Source organism: Alligator mississippiensis, chromosome 13 (assembly GCF_030867095.1).
Source record: "Alligator mississippiensis isolate rAllMis1 chromosome 13, rAllMis1, whole genome shotgun sequence".
Lineage (NCBI taxonomy): Eukaryota > Metazoa > Chordata > Crocodylia > Alligatoridae > Alligator > Alligator mississippiensis.
This window is the reverse complement of record NC_081836.1, coordinates 37,802,968-37,820,584: the sequence shown is the minus strand read 5'-3', so window position 1 is coordinate 37,820,584 and position 17,617 is coordinate 37,802,968. Positions and strand designations below refer to the sequence as shown.

General features: G+C 41.8%; 1 protein-coding gene across 1 annotated transcript in view; it reads left to right on the top strand.

Annotated features, from left to right (window-relative positions):
• The window catches only part of GRIN2A (glutamate ionotropic receptor NMDA type subunit 2A), a 144,026-nt gene that overhangs the window by 109,939 nt on the left and 16,470 nt on the right, over positions 1–17,617 (top strand). Inside the window, exon 10 of the mRNA XM_059716885.1 lies at positions 15,220–15,458. Within this exon, the coding sequence (XP_059572868.1) occupies positions 15,220–15,458 (239 nt within the window). The remainder of the gene's footprint in view (positions 1–15,219; positions 15,459–17,617) is intronic.

Genomic DNA, 17,617 nt, shown 5'->3' with positions numbered 1-17,617 from the left:
GCAGGGCAAATATAGTACAGGTGGTCCTCAGACTTAGGACAGAGTTGGTTCCTGAAAACCGCATCTTAAGTCAAAATGTCACAACTTGGAACTGATTTTCCCATAGGAACAACATTATAAATGGGAGATTGGTTCCTGAACCAAGGGCTGATACCTTATTTTCACCCAAAATAACCCAGAATTATGCACCTAATCAATTGTATTATTGTAAATAGGAATCATTGATTTGGAAGGACTTCTTTGAGGTGACTTTGCTGAACTTTTTGAAGGGTTCTTGGCTGGAGTCTTCTTAGGAGACTTGGCTGCAGGTTTTTCTGAAGTCTTGTCTGATTTCTTAAAGAAAGTGTCCAAGAAGTTTGGACAGATGTTCTCCAGGGAGAAGGGCGACACAAGAAACTGGTTTGCTGGCATGGTGTTGCATTAGATCAAACACTGTAAAGTCAAAACTGACATCAGAAAGTTGAAGCAGGGTATCAATTTATAAACGTTGTAACTTGAAACGTTTTAAGCTGAGGGACTGCCTGTACCTTAAAAAGTGGGTAAGCAGAAAGGCTCAGAGACTATACACCTGTCAACCTACATGAAAAGTTCTTAGAACAAATTATTAAACAATCATTTCCTCAGCACTTAGAATCATAGTTACCAATCTTGTTTGGGCTACACTCCCCTTCCAAGCTGGTGACCTAATTTCCTGTGAGCTTGGGCCTGCTTGTGACCCTGCTTCCATTTCAAGCCCATCTCTGGTAACAGCCTGCAAACCCACTAAAAATGCTACAACCTCTAATTTGGGAACTGATGATGTAGTACATAAAATGTTTTTTAAAAACAGTCAACATGAATTTTTCATGAGCAAATCGTGTCAAGACCATTCAACTTTTCTTTTTGATAGGATAACTGCTCAGTGCGAAGAAGTATATTTAATATGTTTTATATTTAGAAAGGTTCTTAACACTTTCTGGACTGTTATTCTCACAGACAACCCAGGAAAATATGGTATAGATTAGTGGTGGGCAATGTTTCCTGGTGATGGACCTGAATGGCCCAGCTCAGGTCTGAGGCAGGTCAGTGCTAGGACCTGACTGCCGCCACTGCCACCTCTGCTTCTCATGGCCGCTGCTTCTCCATGCTGCCAGTCTGTGATGCAGTACTGGAAAGTTCCCTTTCGTGCAGCAGTGCTATAGTAGAGTGCATGGCAACATGATGTAGGAGACCCTCTTGCTGCCTGCCTCCTTCTTCCATGTGGCTTACTTGGAGCAACAATTAAGTCCAGTTTAAGGTTAGTTAATCGGTCTAATGCTCTTGTGGAAAGGAAATATATCTCTGCAATGTCACCATCAAATTTGTATAGTGGGCAGAGTGCTGTTATGTGGTCCATAGTTTGATCAGGATTGCCACAGTCACATTTTGCAGAACTCCCAATATATCATTTGTGCATCAAGTGACTTTAGTGGCCAGACCCAGTTTGCATCCAGTTTAGAAGCTTCCATTTTTTTTTGTGGAAGGTCAAAACCAGGAGGCTTTATTGTTGGGTCAGCAATTTGGATGTTTATGCCGAATGGTGGTTTCATTCCACACTTTTCTCCAAGCTGCTGCACTGTTGTGTCCTATAAGGGCTTGTACACGTGTTCACAAATGTTTCCAGGAGACCAAACAGTGAGCTGGGAGGTCTGGGTTGTCATTGATGTAGGTGGCTTCTCTGTATGTAGCTTAGTCATGGTGAATGTCTGGAGGAGCAATATTGGCAAGCCCAGTAACCATTGAATCAGTGTAGATTTCAAGGTTCTGGTGATAGCACTCATTGCAGAACTGGACATCCACACATTTGGTATGAGTGCTAGCAGCCCAGACAGGTGCACAGTACCCCTGCTGCCAAACACTGCCAAGGCCATGTGCTGTTGAGTGCTGCTCAAACCTCAACTCTGCAGGGGAGATCCAGTAGCTCTGAAGGCCAAATCTAGCCCATGGGCCATGGGTTGATGACCTGTGGTATAGATTAAATGTCTAGGAGTTGGTTAAGATAATGGTTGCAAAACTATACTCAAACATAATTATCGGGGTCTCACAGTCAAACTGGGAAGGTATTTTAATTGGAATTCTGTAGATGTCTGTCCTGAGACAGATTCTACTTAATATTTTCATTAATGATTAGGAAGAGGGATAGAGAGTATATAAGTCTATGGATGACACCAAGCTGGAACAGGTTTTAAGTGGTAAAGATGACAGGATTCACAGTTTGTGATTTTTGACTAATTGGAGGAATGGTTGAAATGAGATGAAATTCAGTAAAAACAAGTGCCAAGTAGTACACTTAGGAAAAACAAATCAAATCTGCAAATATAAAACTCAATAATGATTTGTAAGGCAGCAGTAGTAGACCACAGACTAAATTTGAGTCTGCTAAATCATACTGGGCATGTCTACATCTGCGCTTTAATGTGCATTAGCTTATTTTAATGTGCATTAAAGCATCACAAAAAATGTGCTCTTTAGCTAATGCACATTAAAATAAACTAATGCACCTTTTTCTAGTACTTCACAATAGAGGTATTAGATGTAATGCACATTACGTAAAGCACATTAATGAATGTATAGACACACCCACTGTGAGGTCCTTTCCAGCTCTATGTTTCTATAAGATGTGGTGTGGTTCCTCAGAGGCTGTGTGGAGCACCTTGTTATGTGAACATGCTTACTGGAAACAGTGTCTCTGCTTCTAGTACCGCTAATAGTAATAGTTCTGAGGATCGTACTTGTGATTTAACTCTCTACCTATGCTTTCACTTTTTTCTCACCATTTTAATTTTTTTCCTGTAGTACTTGTGATGACCAGACAATGCACCTCAAAAACAAGATGAATTTGGGCTCATAATACAGATTTGTTATTAGATTCCACTCTCAGATAGGACGTGCATAGTCTCATTTGTCAGCATCTTCAACAGTCATCCCAATTCCTGAGTTCTCTAGGACCAAATAGGCAACCTTCTCAGCACCATCAACACCTCAAATAGCAGTTTCTCTTATTTTTCAACTGGAGTCTCCCTGGACACAGTATTCAATTCAATTGCATGTTCTAAGGCAGTCCCATGTGATTCCTCTATTTAGCAAAATGGTAAAAATTGAGGCTAACTGAAGTATTTGAGGAAACTTCAAGGATATTATTGTTGGACTGGAATTGAATTGGATCAACATGCTGCTGATCATTCAGGCTAAGTACAGATATTCAAAAATCCTGAGGCTGAATCAATCCAAGTTATGCAGCTTTCTATAGGCAGCATAGTTTAGATCAGTAGTGAATTGAACACACATTCACCTGGAGGGCGGGGATGCAAATCTTAGATCAGGTTTCACCATTTTTAAACCAATCTATGTGTGCCAGCCTTCTGTTATGTCATGGATATAGAACATTTTCCAATTACTTATACCGGTAAGAATGCAATGTCTGTACTTGGCCTTACAAAAAAAGTAGGAGGAGGTTGGTCTTGCATTAATCTCTCCACTCTATTTGAATCCTTTCCAGATGAGAATTCAACTTAAAATGTTTGAATGTTTTATTACATTTTAATCAGATAGCCGGTAACTCAGCCATTTCCTGATACAGAGATTGTTCCATAGAGATTTTTCATGCTTATGTATGCTGAAGGCTTTTTAGGAGGAATGAGACAGGCCTCTATAGCCTTTAGTGCTCGTTTAACAGTGTACCTATAAATATTGTTCAAGACACAGTCATACTGTAACCAGCATTCTCTCAACCATTTCCAAAAGGTGCTGGAAAAGCGAATCCATTTTCATTGTGCATATGCAAAGGCTACTTCCAAAATAATTTATCACCTAGGTCTATTTCCCTGCTGGTTTTCAAGCCTGTACCCCCTTTCAGACATTTTATCACTAGTCATTAAAAGAAATTGTATATGTTAAATTATAGAAGAGATTTATTTTTTCATTCTGGGCCCAAAGCAATTGAACAACTTGTACCCAACGTGGGTTGAAAAAGTTCGAAACAAATCCAAATTAAATTGTGCAGAAATCAGGTTGGGAAAATTTCAGCCCCAAAGGTAGAATTAAATTTAAAAGTTCTGCCTCCTCTTCTCTATTGGGCATTTTATTGATAAAATAAGAAAATGTGTTCTTATTAGTCTTTCTTCCAGTGTAGAAATGATTAGCAGTGAAGGATTTAATAGTATACACACGCACATGCACGGTGTCACATGAGAAATTGTATGTTAGAAATTAAAGGATAAGAGGTATGTGTGTGTGTATGAAATAGGTAAAAGTAGTTGTAGTTTGTATACGTATATGTATACATACTAGGGCTGTGCAAAGCTTTGGTCCCTGATGCAATTTGGCAGTGATTTGGCCTTTGGTGGCTGAATCTCCAAATCCGAATTGAATCATCAGAACTTTAATCTCTCTGAATTGTATCAAAACCCTCTGAATCGATTCAGAGGGATTTAGAAAGATTGAGTAATTTGGATATAGACACAGCTTTAAATGTTTTTTCTACATACCTCAAAGAACCAGGTGGCTTGTGAATACTGAGATGCTGGGGTGTATGGAGCATCCCACAGGAGCATGGGGGGCTCCCATGGCAGCAAACCCAGAAGTGGACCAGCAGCACTTTTGGTCCACTACTGGGTCCCTTGGGGACTACATGGGGGGGCCCCTTGTGCCCACCCAGCTTAGCGACTGGTGCCTCCTGGGTCTGGGGGGCACCCGGGATCTCCCCATGGTTGATCACCAAGCCGGGGGAGCATGGGGGGGGAGGGGGGCAGCACACTAAGTGGAGGACCCAGAAATGGACCAGAAGTACAGTGTGCCTGGTACCTTGAGGTATGTAGAAAAAACATTTAATGCTGTGTCTATGATTCTCTGAATCAGCATTGAATCTTCAGATTTGGATTCGGCCAAATCGAATCGGGAACAGTGATCTGAATCAACTAATCGAATCACTGTCCCTGATTGCGGCCAAATCTGAATCTGAATCGAATACGGATTGTTTTGCATTCCCCTAATACATACACATATTATCCATCACTCTAGTTCCATTATGTTACTGCATATATAAGAACGAAGAAAAAGCCAGTAAGGTGGATGTGAAAACAGGCATGCTTGGGGCCTGGTCAAATGCTGGCCTGCCCACCTGTCTCTATGGGGCAATCTGCCCAGTATTGCCTTCCAGTACTTTGTTGTTTCCATAAAGTGATAGTATAACATGGGAAGCTGCCCATTTCCCACCCCGATACCAGGGGGCACTATCTGCAGCTCCAAACCTCTCCTACACTGCAGCCCATGCCTTGCATACGGCATCCAGATTAATATTATTCTGTGGTTTGAGACCAGAGCAAACCTAGTTCAGAGCCTGGCTCCACACACCCACTCATTCACACCGCCTTCCCTCTCACAGTGGCGTCTGGCATACCACCCATTACTGAGCAACACTCCACTGCCCTTGCTCCTCCTTGAGTTGTCCCTCTTGGGCCATCAGGCTTTGCTACTCACATACTGGCCTCACCATGCGGTCCTTTGGTTCCCACGAGTTCCCCTACTCTATGTGGTCTGGCCTTGTGCCAAACCCTGGGCTAATTCTTCCCCAAGTCCCTCACTAGGCAACTCTACAATATGCCCCACCATGGGGTCTCTGTCTCATGCTTGCAACCAGCTTCTCCTGGGGCTGGCCTTTGCACTGGCCTTCAGGCTTACTCCCATTCAGCCCTACTCAGTGCACCCCTGGGACTGTCCTTCAGGCCTACTCCTACTTCAACCTACTCAGCCCCCTCACACGCACAGCCTTTCAGGCCTTCTCTGACTTCAGGCCTACTCTGTGTGGGGCCTCCCAATGCTCTATACACTACCCCGCTGTGGTCTCTGGGATCTGTACCCCTGCTGGGCTCAGGCACCTACATGTGGGCATACCTGGCCCCCACTCATCCTCTAGTTCTCCGAATTACCCAGGTAAGTAGCCTGGAATATCCAGGGGACTCCCATGCTACTAGGAGCCCCACCAGGCCACCCTTCCCCAGCAGGGTGCACTTTTAGGTCATGCCCAGGACCAAGAGCCTCCTGCTCTTACCTCTAGATGTCCCATGCCGCTCAGCCAGGCAATGTTTTTGCCTGGGATGGCAGCAGCAAACTGCAGCCTTTATATGCCTAGTGTTCCAAAACGGCTGCCCTCATCAGGCATCTGGTATCCACCTGCTTCTGTCCTTAAAGTGGCAGGCACTCAAAGGTGCACTGCCACCAGGGGCATCCCTAAGGGGTGGCGAATCAGGGCAACTGCCCCAAACCTCGTGCTTTGGGGGGCCCTGTGGAGCTGGGCGGAGCAGCCACGGTGACTCCGTGCCACCACTGCCAGCTTCGCATCCAGCCACTTGCTACCACCCTGCCTACCACTCCCGCTGCTGACACCTCTACTGCCAAAGGCAGTGGCAGCTTGTTTGGGCCTGGGGCGCATGGGATTGAGGTGGGGTGGGGCCCCACATGGGCTGATTTGCCTTGGGCCCCACACCCTGCTCAGGTCAGCTCTGACTGCCACAGTGGGGCTACAGGCACTGAGATTCTTGGGAGTCTATGGTTTAGGCTAGAATTTCAAGTTTTGTTTCTAAGAGATTTTAGTTCTAAATGGGTTGAAATTTCACACAATTTGTTCTCATTAGCTGTCAGTCATTCCAGACTGCATCCAAACAGGCCGCAGGAGGCAAGTATTGATGAGTCTGTGCTTGAAGTTTACTCAAAATCATAGGGGTATTGCTTGGATCCATACGTCAGAGAAATCTGGGAGGAGGCAGGAATTCAGACGTCTGTTTTACTTTTCATCCAAATCTAATGCTCCCAGTGAAAGCTATTGAAATAAAAGGTTTTTTGAAGATTAAAAGGGCCATTACAGGGATCATTGGCCCAAGTTCTTAAGCAACTCCATTACTGATCAGGTAAGTGTACTTAGGCATTGGATTTCAAACTTAAGAGGTATTTAGGTGATTCAGAATGCACCAGTTCCAGAAAAACCTCAGTAAGTGAAGCATGTAGTGCACTTCCAAAATGGCTTTGTTGTGCTGAGCAATACTTTGTGGAACTTCAAAATGAAATCAGTTTCAGTTTTTGAATCAAAATGAGAATTCAGGTTTAATATTAAGATTTAATGTGGGACAACTGTTAGTCAAGTACAGTTCTGGTTTAACTAATGGAAGCTTAATAGCCTTTATGAAAGATAACTGACATTTACATAAAATTAAATGAAATGTGGGTAAAATAAAAGCATATGACTGCCCTGCACTGGTCTGCTTTCAGATTCTTGATTTAAGTTAGACTGCACAGGTTCCAAAGCAAGAACAGTATCTTTGTATAGCAGTTGTTTGTACACAGGTGAATTTTGCTGTGGAGGGTTGAACCTGTTTAAAGTCTTTGAATGTTACTAAAATACAAAGAAGGGTGCTTGTGCCAAAAATCTTGCAAAGAACAATTTTTCCAGCTACTTAGCTGGGCTAATAAAATGTTATCACATTTACCCAAAGAACCTTGTCTACTAAAATAAAAATACACTGGTGAACAGAGCATCTCTGATCCCTTGCTGCGTCCCCCTAATGAATTTGTAGGTGGTCACAAAATCATCTCTCAGCCTTCTCTTGCAGAGGCTGAAGAGGTCCAGGTCCCTCAGTCTTTCCTCATAGGGCTTGTCCTGTAAGCCCCTAACCATACGAGTGGCTCTCCTCTGGACTGTCTCAAGTCTATCAACATTCTTCTTGTAGTATGGCACCCAAAACTGCATGCAGTACTCCAGCTGCGGTCTGACCAATGCCGTACAGAGGGGAAGTATCACCTCCTTGGGATCTATTGGATAAGGTGCGATTAGCTTTGCTGATGATTTCGTCACACTGACAACTCATGTTCACCTTGGAGTCCACTATGACTCTGAGATCCCTTTCCGCTTCTGTGCTGCTGAGAGGGTCACTTCCCAGCCAGTAGAGGTGCTGGATATTTTTGCATCCTAGGTGCAGCACTCTGCACTTGTCCTTGTTGTACGGCATCCTGTTGTGTTCTGCCCACTTTTCCAACCTGTCCAGGTCTGCCTGCAATTGTTCCCTACCCTCCGGAGCGTGCACTTCATCCCACAATTTAGTTTTATCCACAAACTTGGACAGACTACACTTCACACCCACATCCAAGTCACTGATGAAGATATTGAAGAGTACAGGTCCAAGGACCAAACCCTGTGGGACCCCACTACCCACATCCTTCCAGGTCGATACTGACCCATCCACTACCACTCTCTGGGTGTGACTGCTTAGCCAATTTGCCACCCACCAGACCGTGTAAACATCTATGTCACAGCCTCTTAATTTATTTATGAGATTAGGATGAGATACTGTATCAAAGGCCTTGCTAAAGTCCAAGAAAATGACATCCACCTCTACGCTTGTGTCTAAGCATTTTGTGACCCTGTCATATAAAACAAAACCAGATTGGACAGGTGTGATCTACCTGCTACAAATCCATGCTGTTTTCCCTGCTGCATTATTTTTCCTGCTGGACTCCCATAAATATGATACTTCAGAATCTTTTCAAAGACCTGTCCAAGGATGGAGATGAGACTGACTAGCTTATAATTACTTGGATCCTCTTTTTCCTCCCATTCTTGAAAATGGGGACCACATTGGTCCTTTTCCAGTCCTCTGGGACCTGACCTGAGCATCACGGGCACCTTTTTAGCTTGCTGTACCAGTTTGGATTGTAAATGGGCTGAAAAATTCTGTTGAATCCGGACCTGTAAAGTATTTCTGTATTTGAGGGTCCTAGAACAAGCATTAGCCCAATATTGGGTTTGTGTAAGATATAAACAGAAGGAAGGAAGGGTGGGTATAAATTATTAGGAGCTCCTTCCCCTAACAAAAACATACTTCATCCAAATCTCTGCCATCTGAGAAAGAGCACTACAGGTAGAGAAAATGGTGGGAGGGAAGCCTTGTTTCTAAAGAGAGAGGACAATTCAGTAGCTGTGGAAGATGGGAAAATAGAAGCAGGGCTCCCTGTAGATAACAGGAGTTAGGGGTAATGAGAGAAGACAGAGCCAAACCATCAAGGTCCCTGCTCTTTCCTTTGCTAGTTCCCCTCCCGCTGCCCTTGAATTTCTCACCTAGTAAAGGAAAAGACACCCCAGGGAGCACTCAGACTTCAATAAATCAAGCCAATTTTCCGTTTCTCTTGACAAAATATTATGGTAACATTAGAGTGATGCTGTAGCCATGATGGTCCAGGAATTATTCAAGAGGGTGATATCTTTTATTGGAGCAACTACATAATTGAGGTAGTTGGACAGGCTTTTGAATGCAAGATATTCTTTTTCATGTCTTGCATTTGAAAGCTTGTCTAACTCTATCCAAGTTATGCAGTTGGTCCAATAAAAGATATAACCTAAAGTCCTTGCCTGTCTGCAAATACTATGGACATTTTGGAATTTAAGTTGATTAGCAGTGAAGGTTTAAATAGTTTTCTTTTTGGCCTGTGCCCAGATATAATTATAAAAGCTTGGACTTAATTTCTGCCCTGTTTTTAAACAGGGAGCAGCTTTGGCTGTTAATAAAAAACTGCTTAATTAAAGATGGGAATCCTTAATTAAGGATCATACATGTGCTAAAGAGCTGTTACTCCCTCCACATTGAAAAAAAGCCAGTTTTGATTGGATTTTTGTGGGTAATATGGGAATTATGCATATTATATAAATATATCTTTTATAAATATAGGCATCTCCATTTTTGTGTGATGCTATCCAGCCTGAGTATAGAGAGCTAAATTGAAAAAAGTTGCAAGGAAAAAACATAGGGGCAAGAAATTAATGGTAAAAAGGATAGACAGCAAGTAAGTGTTGCTGGGAGGGAGTGGGGCACAACTCTGCACCACCTCTGCTCCCACCCCTGCTGTAGCCGGGTGCTGGATCCAGCACCCCCTGTCCCACTGTTAGCATAGAAATCCTGGGGACACATGCCCCTCTCTACCACCCCCCTCGCACATTGCCTATCCCTTTGGATCCAGCCCATAGACATGGGGCTTTGGTCTGCCTGTCTGCCCACCTCTGACCCAGCCAGAGAAGGTTAACGAACGGGAGTTAGGTGGTTTTCTGGAAGTACAGAAATGAAGAAGTTAACACAAGCCTGATTGTAATTACTGTGTATCCACTCTTATGTTTTAGGTAGATGATGTTGATGTGCCATGAATTTGTCAAAGTTAAAAAAGCTTGATGTAAGTCTGTTTTAAATAAGTTTGGTTTCTATTTTCTAGGCCTATCTTTTCATCACATCCTTTGCTATGACACTAGGCCATAAACCTTTGCTCCTATTCCCATGTGTATGAATGAATAAATCAATAACAGTGTGGCTGTAGCTGCTAGTGGCAACTTGTAATTTTTTCTTTAAAGAAGGCTGAATAATTATAAATAACTAGGAACCATTCAGTACCTGTAGTGCAAACTCTAACTGTCTTCCTGGTTTAAAAGACACCTGTCTTCTGTAAGTTTTCAGGATCTTCCAGATGGCAATCTGCCACCTCTTACCCAATAGCCTGTGTGTGCAGACTATTCAGAGCCCATAGGCTTAATTATACAGATTACTAACCCTCTGTACTTTTAGCTCTGTGTATATGCTAAGATTCTTCTTGTTCTTGGTGTCATCTCTTCTAGCTGCATTTTTTTTTAAAGGAAGAGACCACCTGAAGAACATTAGAGAGACAGATTACCTCATAAAGCAGGGGTATCAAACTCACCAAGCCCTGCTAATCTGTATCTTTGGCACTCATGTCATAAAGGTTTTGTTTTTGGTTTGTTTGTTTTTTTTCCCCAAGAGACTGTCCTAAATAAAATGTAGATTACCCCCACCCAAACTTTGGTGTTTGAATTCAAACTCTGACCTAGTTGGGAAATAGATCCCTTCTTTATTCTGGGCCAGCCCAAATCTGCAGTTCCAAACTTCCCCAAACTTGGAGTATTTCATATCCGGAACACAGGTTAAGCCACATAAGTGTACTGGATGGGCTAAGCCACAGATATGTTAACACAAATCACAAATGACCATACCTAGTAAAACCTGAACTAATGCATCATCTTTCTAATACCTTGTATAGACAAGAGGCGCAGCCATAATATAGTGGCCAATTGATATCAATTGTATAGGTTCACCCTTGTAATAGCTTTAGTTGCCATAACGTGACCATAATTTAAATTACATATTGTAAATACATAAAATTATATTTGACCAAACCAGACAACTCTTGTGCATCCAAATATGAAAATAATATATATGATATCAAGTATGAGTAGTACCAGTCTAATCTACATATTTCTGGTCTGAATTCTTTCATAATATGTCAATGTAATGATCAGCACAATCTCAAAATGTGTACTTCAAAGAACTGTAAGATGAGGTAAATCACTGTGAAGTTTAAGTATTAGGTAATCACTCAAATGATTTTACTCATCATCATCATATATATAAGGGAAGGTTTATTACAACAGCAGCATTTTTATGACTCCAGACTACTATGTTCCTCTTATGTTGCTGAGGCACTGTTGTGTATCTCAGTCTGAACAATCATGGTTTGCTTCTGTGTTGTCATTCTTGGAAAGGTTACTGGCTTGTCATTACTAAATCTAAATGACAAAGAAAAAGAAATGGATAGGAAGCAAAGTGAGTTAAATCACTCCATGAATTTTGGTGTAAATTGTAAAAGGACACAACAGCCAAATCAAGCTAGTGTTTGACAATCCTGGGAGATGCTGATTTTTTTTCCTGGGGGAAGCAGTGCAGATTGATTGTCAGCTCTTTGCTAGTAATGAGCATGTCAGAAATACTGCTCTGTTGTGGACTCGCATATTTCTTCTTCTTGAGCCTTTATGCAGCTTTGGTGGATTTTAGGGAGGACTATGAAGGGAGGTGTGAGAAATATCTCATTGACCCGTGTTACAGGTTAATTCAGTGGTCATTCCATTTGACATGCACAAAGGATACAAATGCTGCTTCTTTGTCGGTCACAAAAAACTTGAAGCAAAGCTTCAAGTTTCTTCTAGGGATTTTCATAAAACTAGAAAGCTGTTGCCTTCTGTAAGTATAGGGTTCTTTGGAAAGGAAAGGGAAAAGTAGGAAATATTCACGGGATTCATGGATTGTGTCCTAAATACTGAAGCAGATAAAGCCAGATAACAGGATACTTCTCTGTATCATCAATGCTAGAAGCAAAACTCATTTCATGAAAAAAGTCAGTTAGAATTATGGCAATGCATACATCCTTCAGAAAATTTCCTTTTATTGAAGGAAATCTAACAGGGTTAGAATTGAAATCCACTTTGAATGTCATGCTTGTGTAGAATAACACCAAAGATGTTTGAAGTCTAGTCACAGTGTACAATATAAAAAGCATTTTAGAAGTCATTTCATTAGTTCTTTGAGCTTATAGAAAAGGTGTAGGGGTGGTATAAAAGTGTTTCTCCTCTTTAGGAGCATTAAGAGCAAGTTTAAAAGGAAACAATGTGGCAAAGAACACTTTTTCAGGTTTTCATGCTTCTGACAATACTTTGTGGTCATTGTCCTTTGTCCTGCAAGCTTAGCCTCTCTTCACATGCCTCACTGGCATGTCAAATATGCTAGTCAACAGCTTTAATATAAAACTTCATCCCCTGTCGATATGCCATCAGCATACCCTCCAGACCATCCCCTGATGAAAAGTAAGAGATGGGAGATCCAGAATGAGGCCCTGAACTCACACTGAGTTTATCTTTTTTATTTTGCTTTTTGTATCCATAGACCATGAGACTTGACTGATGATTACATCAGGGGGAAAAAGAAAATGGAAATTGTCTCAAAGAAGACATTAAAGCAAGGGAATAATAATAATAATAATAATAATAATGAGACAGTGACAGGAGAATTGAATGCTATGTATTTGTAATTAATTGTTTTCTGTCCAGGAACAGTATATTTTAATACAGTGCATTCAAGGCTTCTTGCACTCTTGTAGAACATGTAACACTTATTTGTTTTGGTGATAATAATCAGAATCTCATATATTAAGTGACATGTTTTTTCCAGTTAGGTCAGATTATTGTGCACTCCCTGTCACTGTACCATAATGATAACAAACACAGTTTCCCAGTGGCCTTGTGCAGGAGTCAGAAATATTTTCTAGTTGGGACTGGAATGGTCTAGCTCAGGTTGTAGATGGGTGGGCACTAGGACCTGCTGCCTCTCCCACTTTTTCCCTGCTGCTCCCTCCACCAAAGCCCTTGGTACCTGCCTGTGGTGCAGGCAGAGACCTCTGCTGCTGAATGCCACCAAAGTCACAGCTCCATGGGCTAGATCCAAAGACTCTGTGGGCCATGGGCTATCAACCCCCTGCCTATGTCATTAATGTGAAGAAAAAATGACATAAACACATGGACACCCAAGCATGGGAATTGATATAATCATTTTGCTGGTTATGGTTTAGTAAAGTGACTCCTGATATTGTATGGAAACCTTGTGGCAAAATCAGGAATAGAAGCCAGGAGTTCTGTATTTCAGCCTTGTTTCTGCCAATATTCTTTTTGCCCAATTGTTATGTACAATTCTGTAATAGATACAAGGCCTCTGAAAGGATAGAAAATGTAAACAGAGAGATCTCCATAGATTGTAGGATCATAGGAAAGTAAATCTGGAAGAGACCTCACAAGATCATCTAGTTCAGCCTCTTACTTATTGCAAGATTACTCTAGACAAAACCATCCCAGCCAAGTGTCTGTCCAATCTACTTGTCTTGAAAATGTCCAGGGTGGACATTGTGTAACTTCTCTAGGTAACTTGTTACAATGCTTGACTACCCTCATAGTCAGAAAGTTCCTCCTAATCTCCAAACTAAATGTCCTTTGCTGGAAGTTGAGTCCGTATCGCCTAGTCATATCCCCTATGGCCACAGGAAAAAGACCTTCTTCACCCTGTATATAACTGTCCTTCAGGTATTTTAAAATCAAGTATCTACTTTTAAAACTCCACTAGTTTGAGCTACTGACAATGGAAGTTTTAAATACTTAGAAATAAAACCAGCCTGGGGAAATACTCTCCAGTGTCCACAACCCAAATGACTTCAAGGCAATTGCCTCCAAAAGGGAGGTACTATATAAAAAGTCTTTTTAAAGAATGTAAACTTATTTAGACATTTCTTTTAGTTTCTTTTACACAATAAAGAGGAAAGGATAATCAAAACTGAAGTTTTATTTTGTATCCATTGTTGATAGTTGTCATTGTTAGGGGTTACTGTATATAGCACTAGAAGTGCCCCCACCGCCCCCCGGCAGTGACTCCTTTAATGTTTTTCATTTTGCCAGCCCCCCACTCCTGTTGGTGGAGGGGCTGCACTGGCCAGGCTGTTCAGTACTGATCACCAGGGAAGTGAAAACCACAGCATATTTAAAACCTCCACTAATCAGGTGGGAGCAGAGGGTAAGTGGCAAAATGCATTAAAGAAGCTGGTGTGGGAGGTACTTCTGGTGCAGTTTACAGAGATCTGTAGTCATTGTCTACCCATAATGTGGGTTTCTCCAGGGTGTGCCTAGAATTAGAAAGTTTATAATCCTAGAGCTGGAAGGGATATCTAGGGTCATTTCATGCAATTTCCTACACAAATGCAAGATTCATTATTCCTAAACCAGCCTAGGCAGATGCTCTTCTTGAAAATCTGTAAGGAAGGAGATTCTACAACTTCACTCAGCAGCTTGTTTCATGGTGTGAGTGCTATACAGTTGCAGTAAAACCACCCACCTTCTAAATTCATCCCCAGTATCTGCAAAGGAGTCCCTGGGGGGAGGGGAATCTCCCCATTCTAGCTAAACTCCAGTCTTGTAATGACCAGGTAGAGTTCCAGGGACTGAAGCACACTCATTTGTTCCATTTGCTTCCCCAATCCATACAGGAGAGTGCGATGATAGATTGGTCAACGTCTTGCTTTGATAAAAAAATGTAAAGGTTCTTAAATAACTTAATCTGTTACTTAAATACTTCAAATGATGGGAAAAGAAATGTTGAAAATTGTATATAGTGCACAGGAACACCACGCAACAGTTGAATTGCCTGGTTTGAGTTGTAAGTGCTTTTGCATCGTTGAATCCTTAAAGAAGCACAAGGACTTCCTCTGTTTCAGATTCTTATTATTTCATTGCACTGTGAATAAAGGTTTTCAAATCCTAACAGTATGATTTCTGATTTTTTATAGGAGAGATGGAGGAATTGGAAACACTGTGGCTGACAGGTATTTGTCACAATGAGAAGAATGAAGTCATGAGCAGCCAGCTGGATATTGACAACATGGCAGGCGTATTTTACATGCTTGCAGCAGCCATGGCCCTCAGTCTAATAACCTTTGTTTGGGAACATTTGTTTTACTGGAAACTCAGATTCTGCTTCACTGGGGTCTGCACAGATAGGCCAGGATTGTTGTTCTCCATCAGCAGGGTTAGTGTAAATTTTATTCACTCCATTTGTGCAGCTACTTTCTTAAAACCGTTAATCACATCCACTAAAACAAGCATTGCCCCTCTCATTGTAGGCCCTTGTTGAAAAATTGAAATATATTCTTAGAAATTTCATAAGCTAATGGGTTATATTTTAGCTTTATGTTCTGCACATTGCCAACATTTTTTTTTTCCCATTTGAAAACTAACTAGTGGAATAGCATGTACCAGGGTAGTCTCTATGTGAATATAGAAATATAGCAAGAACACCAGATTATTTGCTCTTTAACAGGAAATGGGCTAATCACTAGTCTATAGTATGTTTTAAAAACCTTCACTAATCAAATGATAAATATCAGTTCTCAGCATTGTGCACTACATGGAGCCATGTAGGTTTTTTATTAGAAAATTTTAAACCAGGCCATTCCTAACATATATTTTCTAATTAATTAGATAACTTCATAAACTGTGCAGGAATGGTTATACAGATACAAATGTCATTGACTCATGCAGTATGACTAGGTTAAGTTTTAAAGATAATTCTACCAATTTAAAAGTAGTAGTAGTAAAAGCAGGTGGCATATTTAATCTTTCTTTTTTCTGGTAAAGTAACAGCACTTAATTAGGTAATGGACTCTGCTGGGCTTTCTTTTATCTACAGTAGAAGTAAACAGATTCATAAAATCATTGAAAATTAGGGTTGGCAGGGACCTAAGGAGGTCATCTAGTCCAGCCCCCTGCTCAAAGCAGGACCATCCCCAACTAGATCATCCCAGCTAAAGCTTTGTCAGCTGGGTCTTTAAAACCTCTAAGGATGGAGCTTCCACCACCTCACTGGGTAACCTGTTCCAGTGTTTTACTACTGTCCTAGTGAGAAAATTCTCTCTAGTATCTAACCTAAACTTTCTTTGCTGCAACTTGAGACCATTGCTGCTTGTTCTGTCATCTACCCCCACTGAAAACAGTTGAGCTCCATCCTTTTTTGAACCCCCCCTTCAGGTAGTGGAAGACTGTTATTAAATCCCCCTCAGTCTTCTCTCCTCCAGACTTAATAAGCCCAGTTCCCTCATCCTGTCCTTATAAATCATGTGCCCCGGTCCCCTCACAATTTTTGTTGCCCTCTGCTGGACTCTCTCCAATTTGTCCACATCCTTTCTGTTCGTGGGGGGCCCAAAACTGAACACAGTACTCCAGATGTGGCCTCACCAGTGCTGAATAGAGGGGAAGAATCATTTCTCTTGACCTACAAACAACACACCTACCAGTGTTCCCTAGTATGCCATTAGCCTTGTTGGCAACCAGGGCATACTACTGGCTCATATTCCACTTACTGTCCGCTGGAACCCCCCAGGCCCTTTTCTGCAAAGCTGCTGCCCAGCCAGTCAGCCCCCAGCCTGTACCGGTGAATGGGATTGTTCCATCCTAAGTGCAGGACTTTGCATTTGTCTTTGATGAACCTCATGCAGTTCCTTTTGGCCCAATTCTCCAATTTGTCTAAGTCATTCTGAATCCTAGCCCTACCTTCCAGCGTATCTACTACTCTCCCCAACTTCATGTCATCTGCAGACTTGCTGAGGGTGTGCTTTTAGCCATTTTCCAGGTCATTGATGGAGACATTGAACAAAACTAGTCCCAGGACCGACCCCTGGGGCACTCCACTTGATACTGGCTCCCAACTAGACATTGAGCCATTGATTACTGTTCTCAGCTCAATGCTCCAACCTGTTTTCTGTCCACCTTACAGTCCATTCATCCAGCCCATACTTCCTTAGCTTGACTGCAAGAATGTTGTGGGAGACCATATCCAAAGCCTTGCTAAAATCAAGGTACACCACATCCAATGGTCTCCCTACATCCACAGAGCCAATCACCTCATTATAGGAGGTAATCAGGATATCAGTGAGACTATCAATGACATATTAACCTATTCATGAAAGCCTCTCCTAATACACTGGGTTTTGCCTTGTGTTCTCCTAGGAAAGCTGACAGTTGTGACCTGTTCATATAAGCACAGAATTTTATGGCATGCCTATTTTAAACATTTGTTTTGCTTGTTTTGAGACTAACCCTTGCACTTCATATTTTCACTAGCATGAAAAGGAATTTGGGGTGGGTAAGGAATATGACTTTGCAGAGTTTCATCCATGGCTGTATCTATCT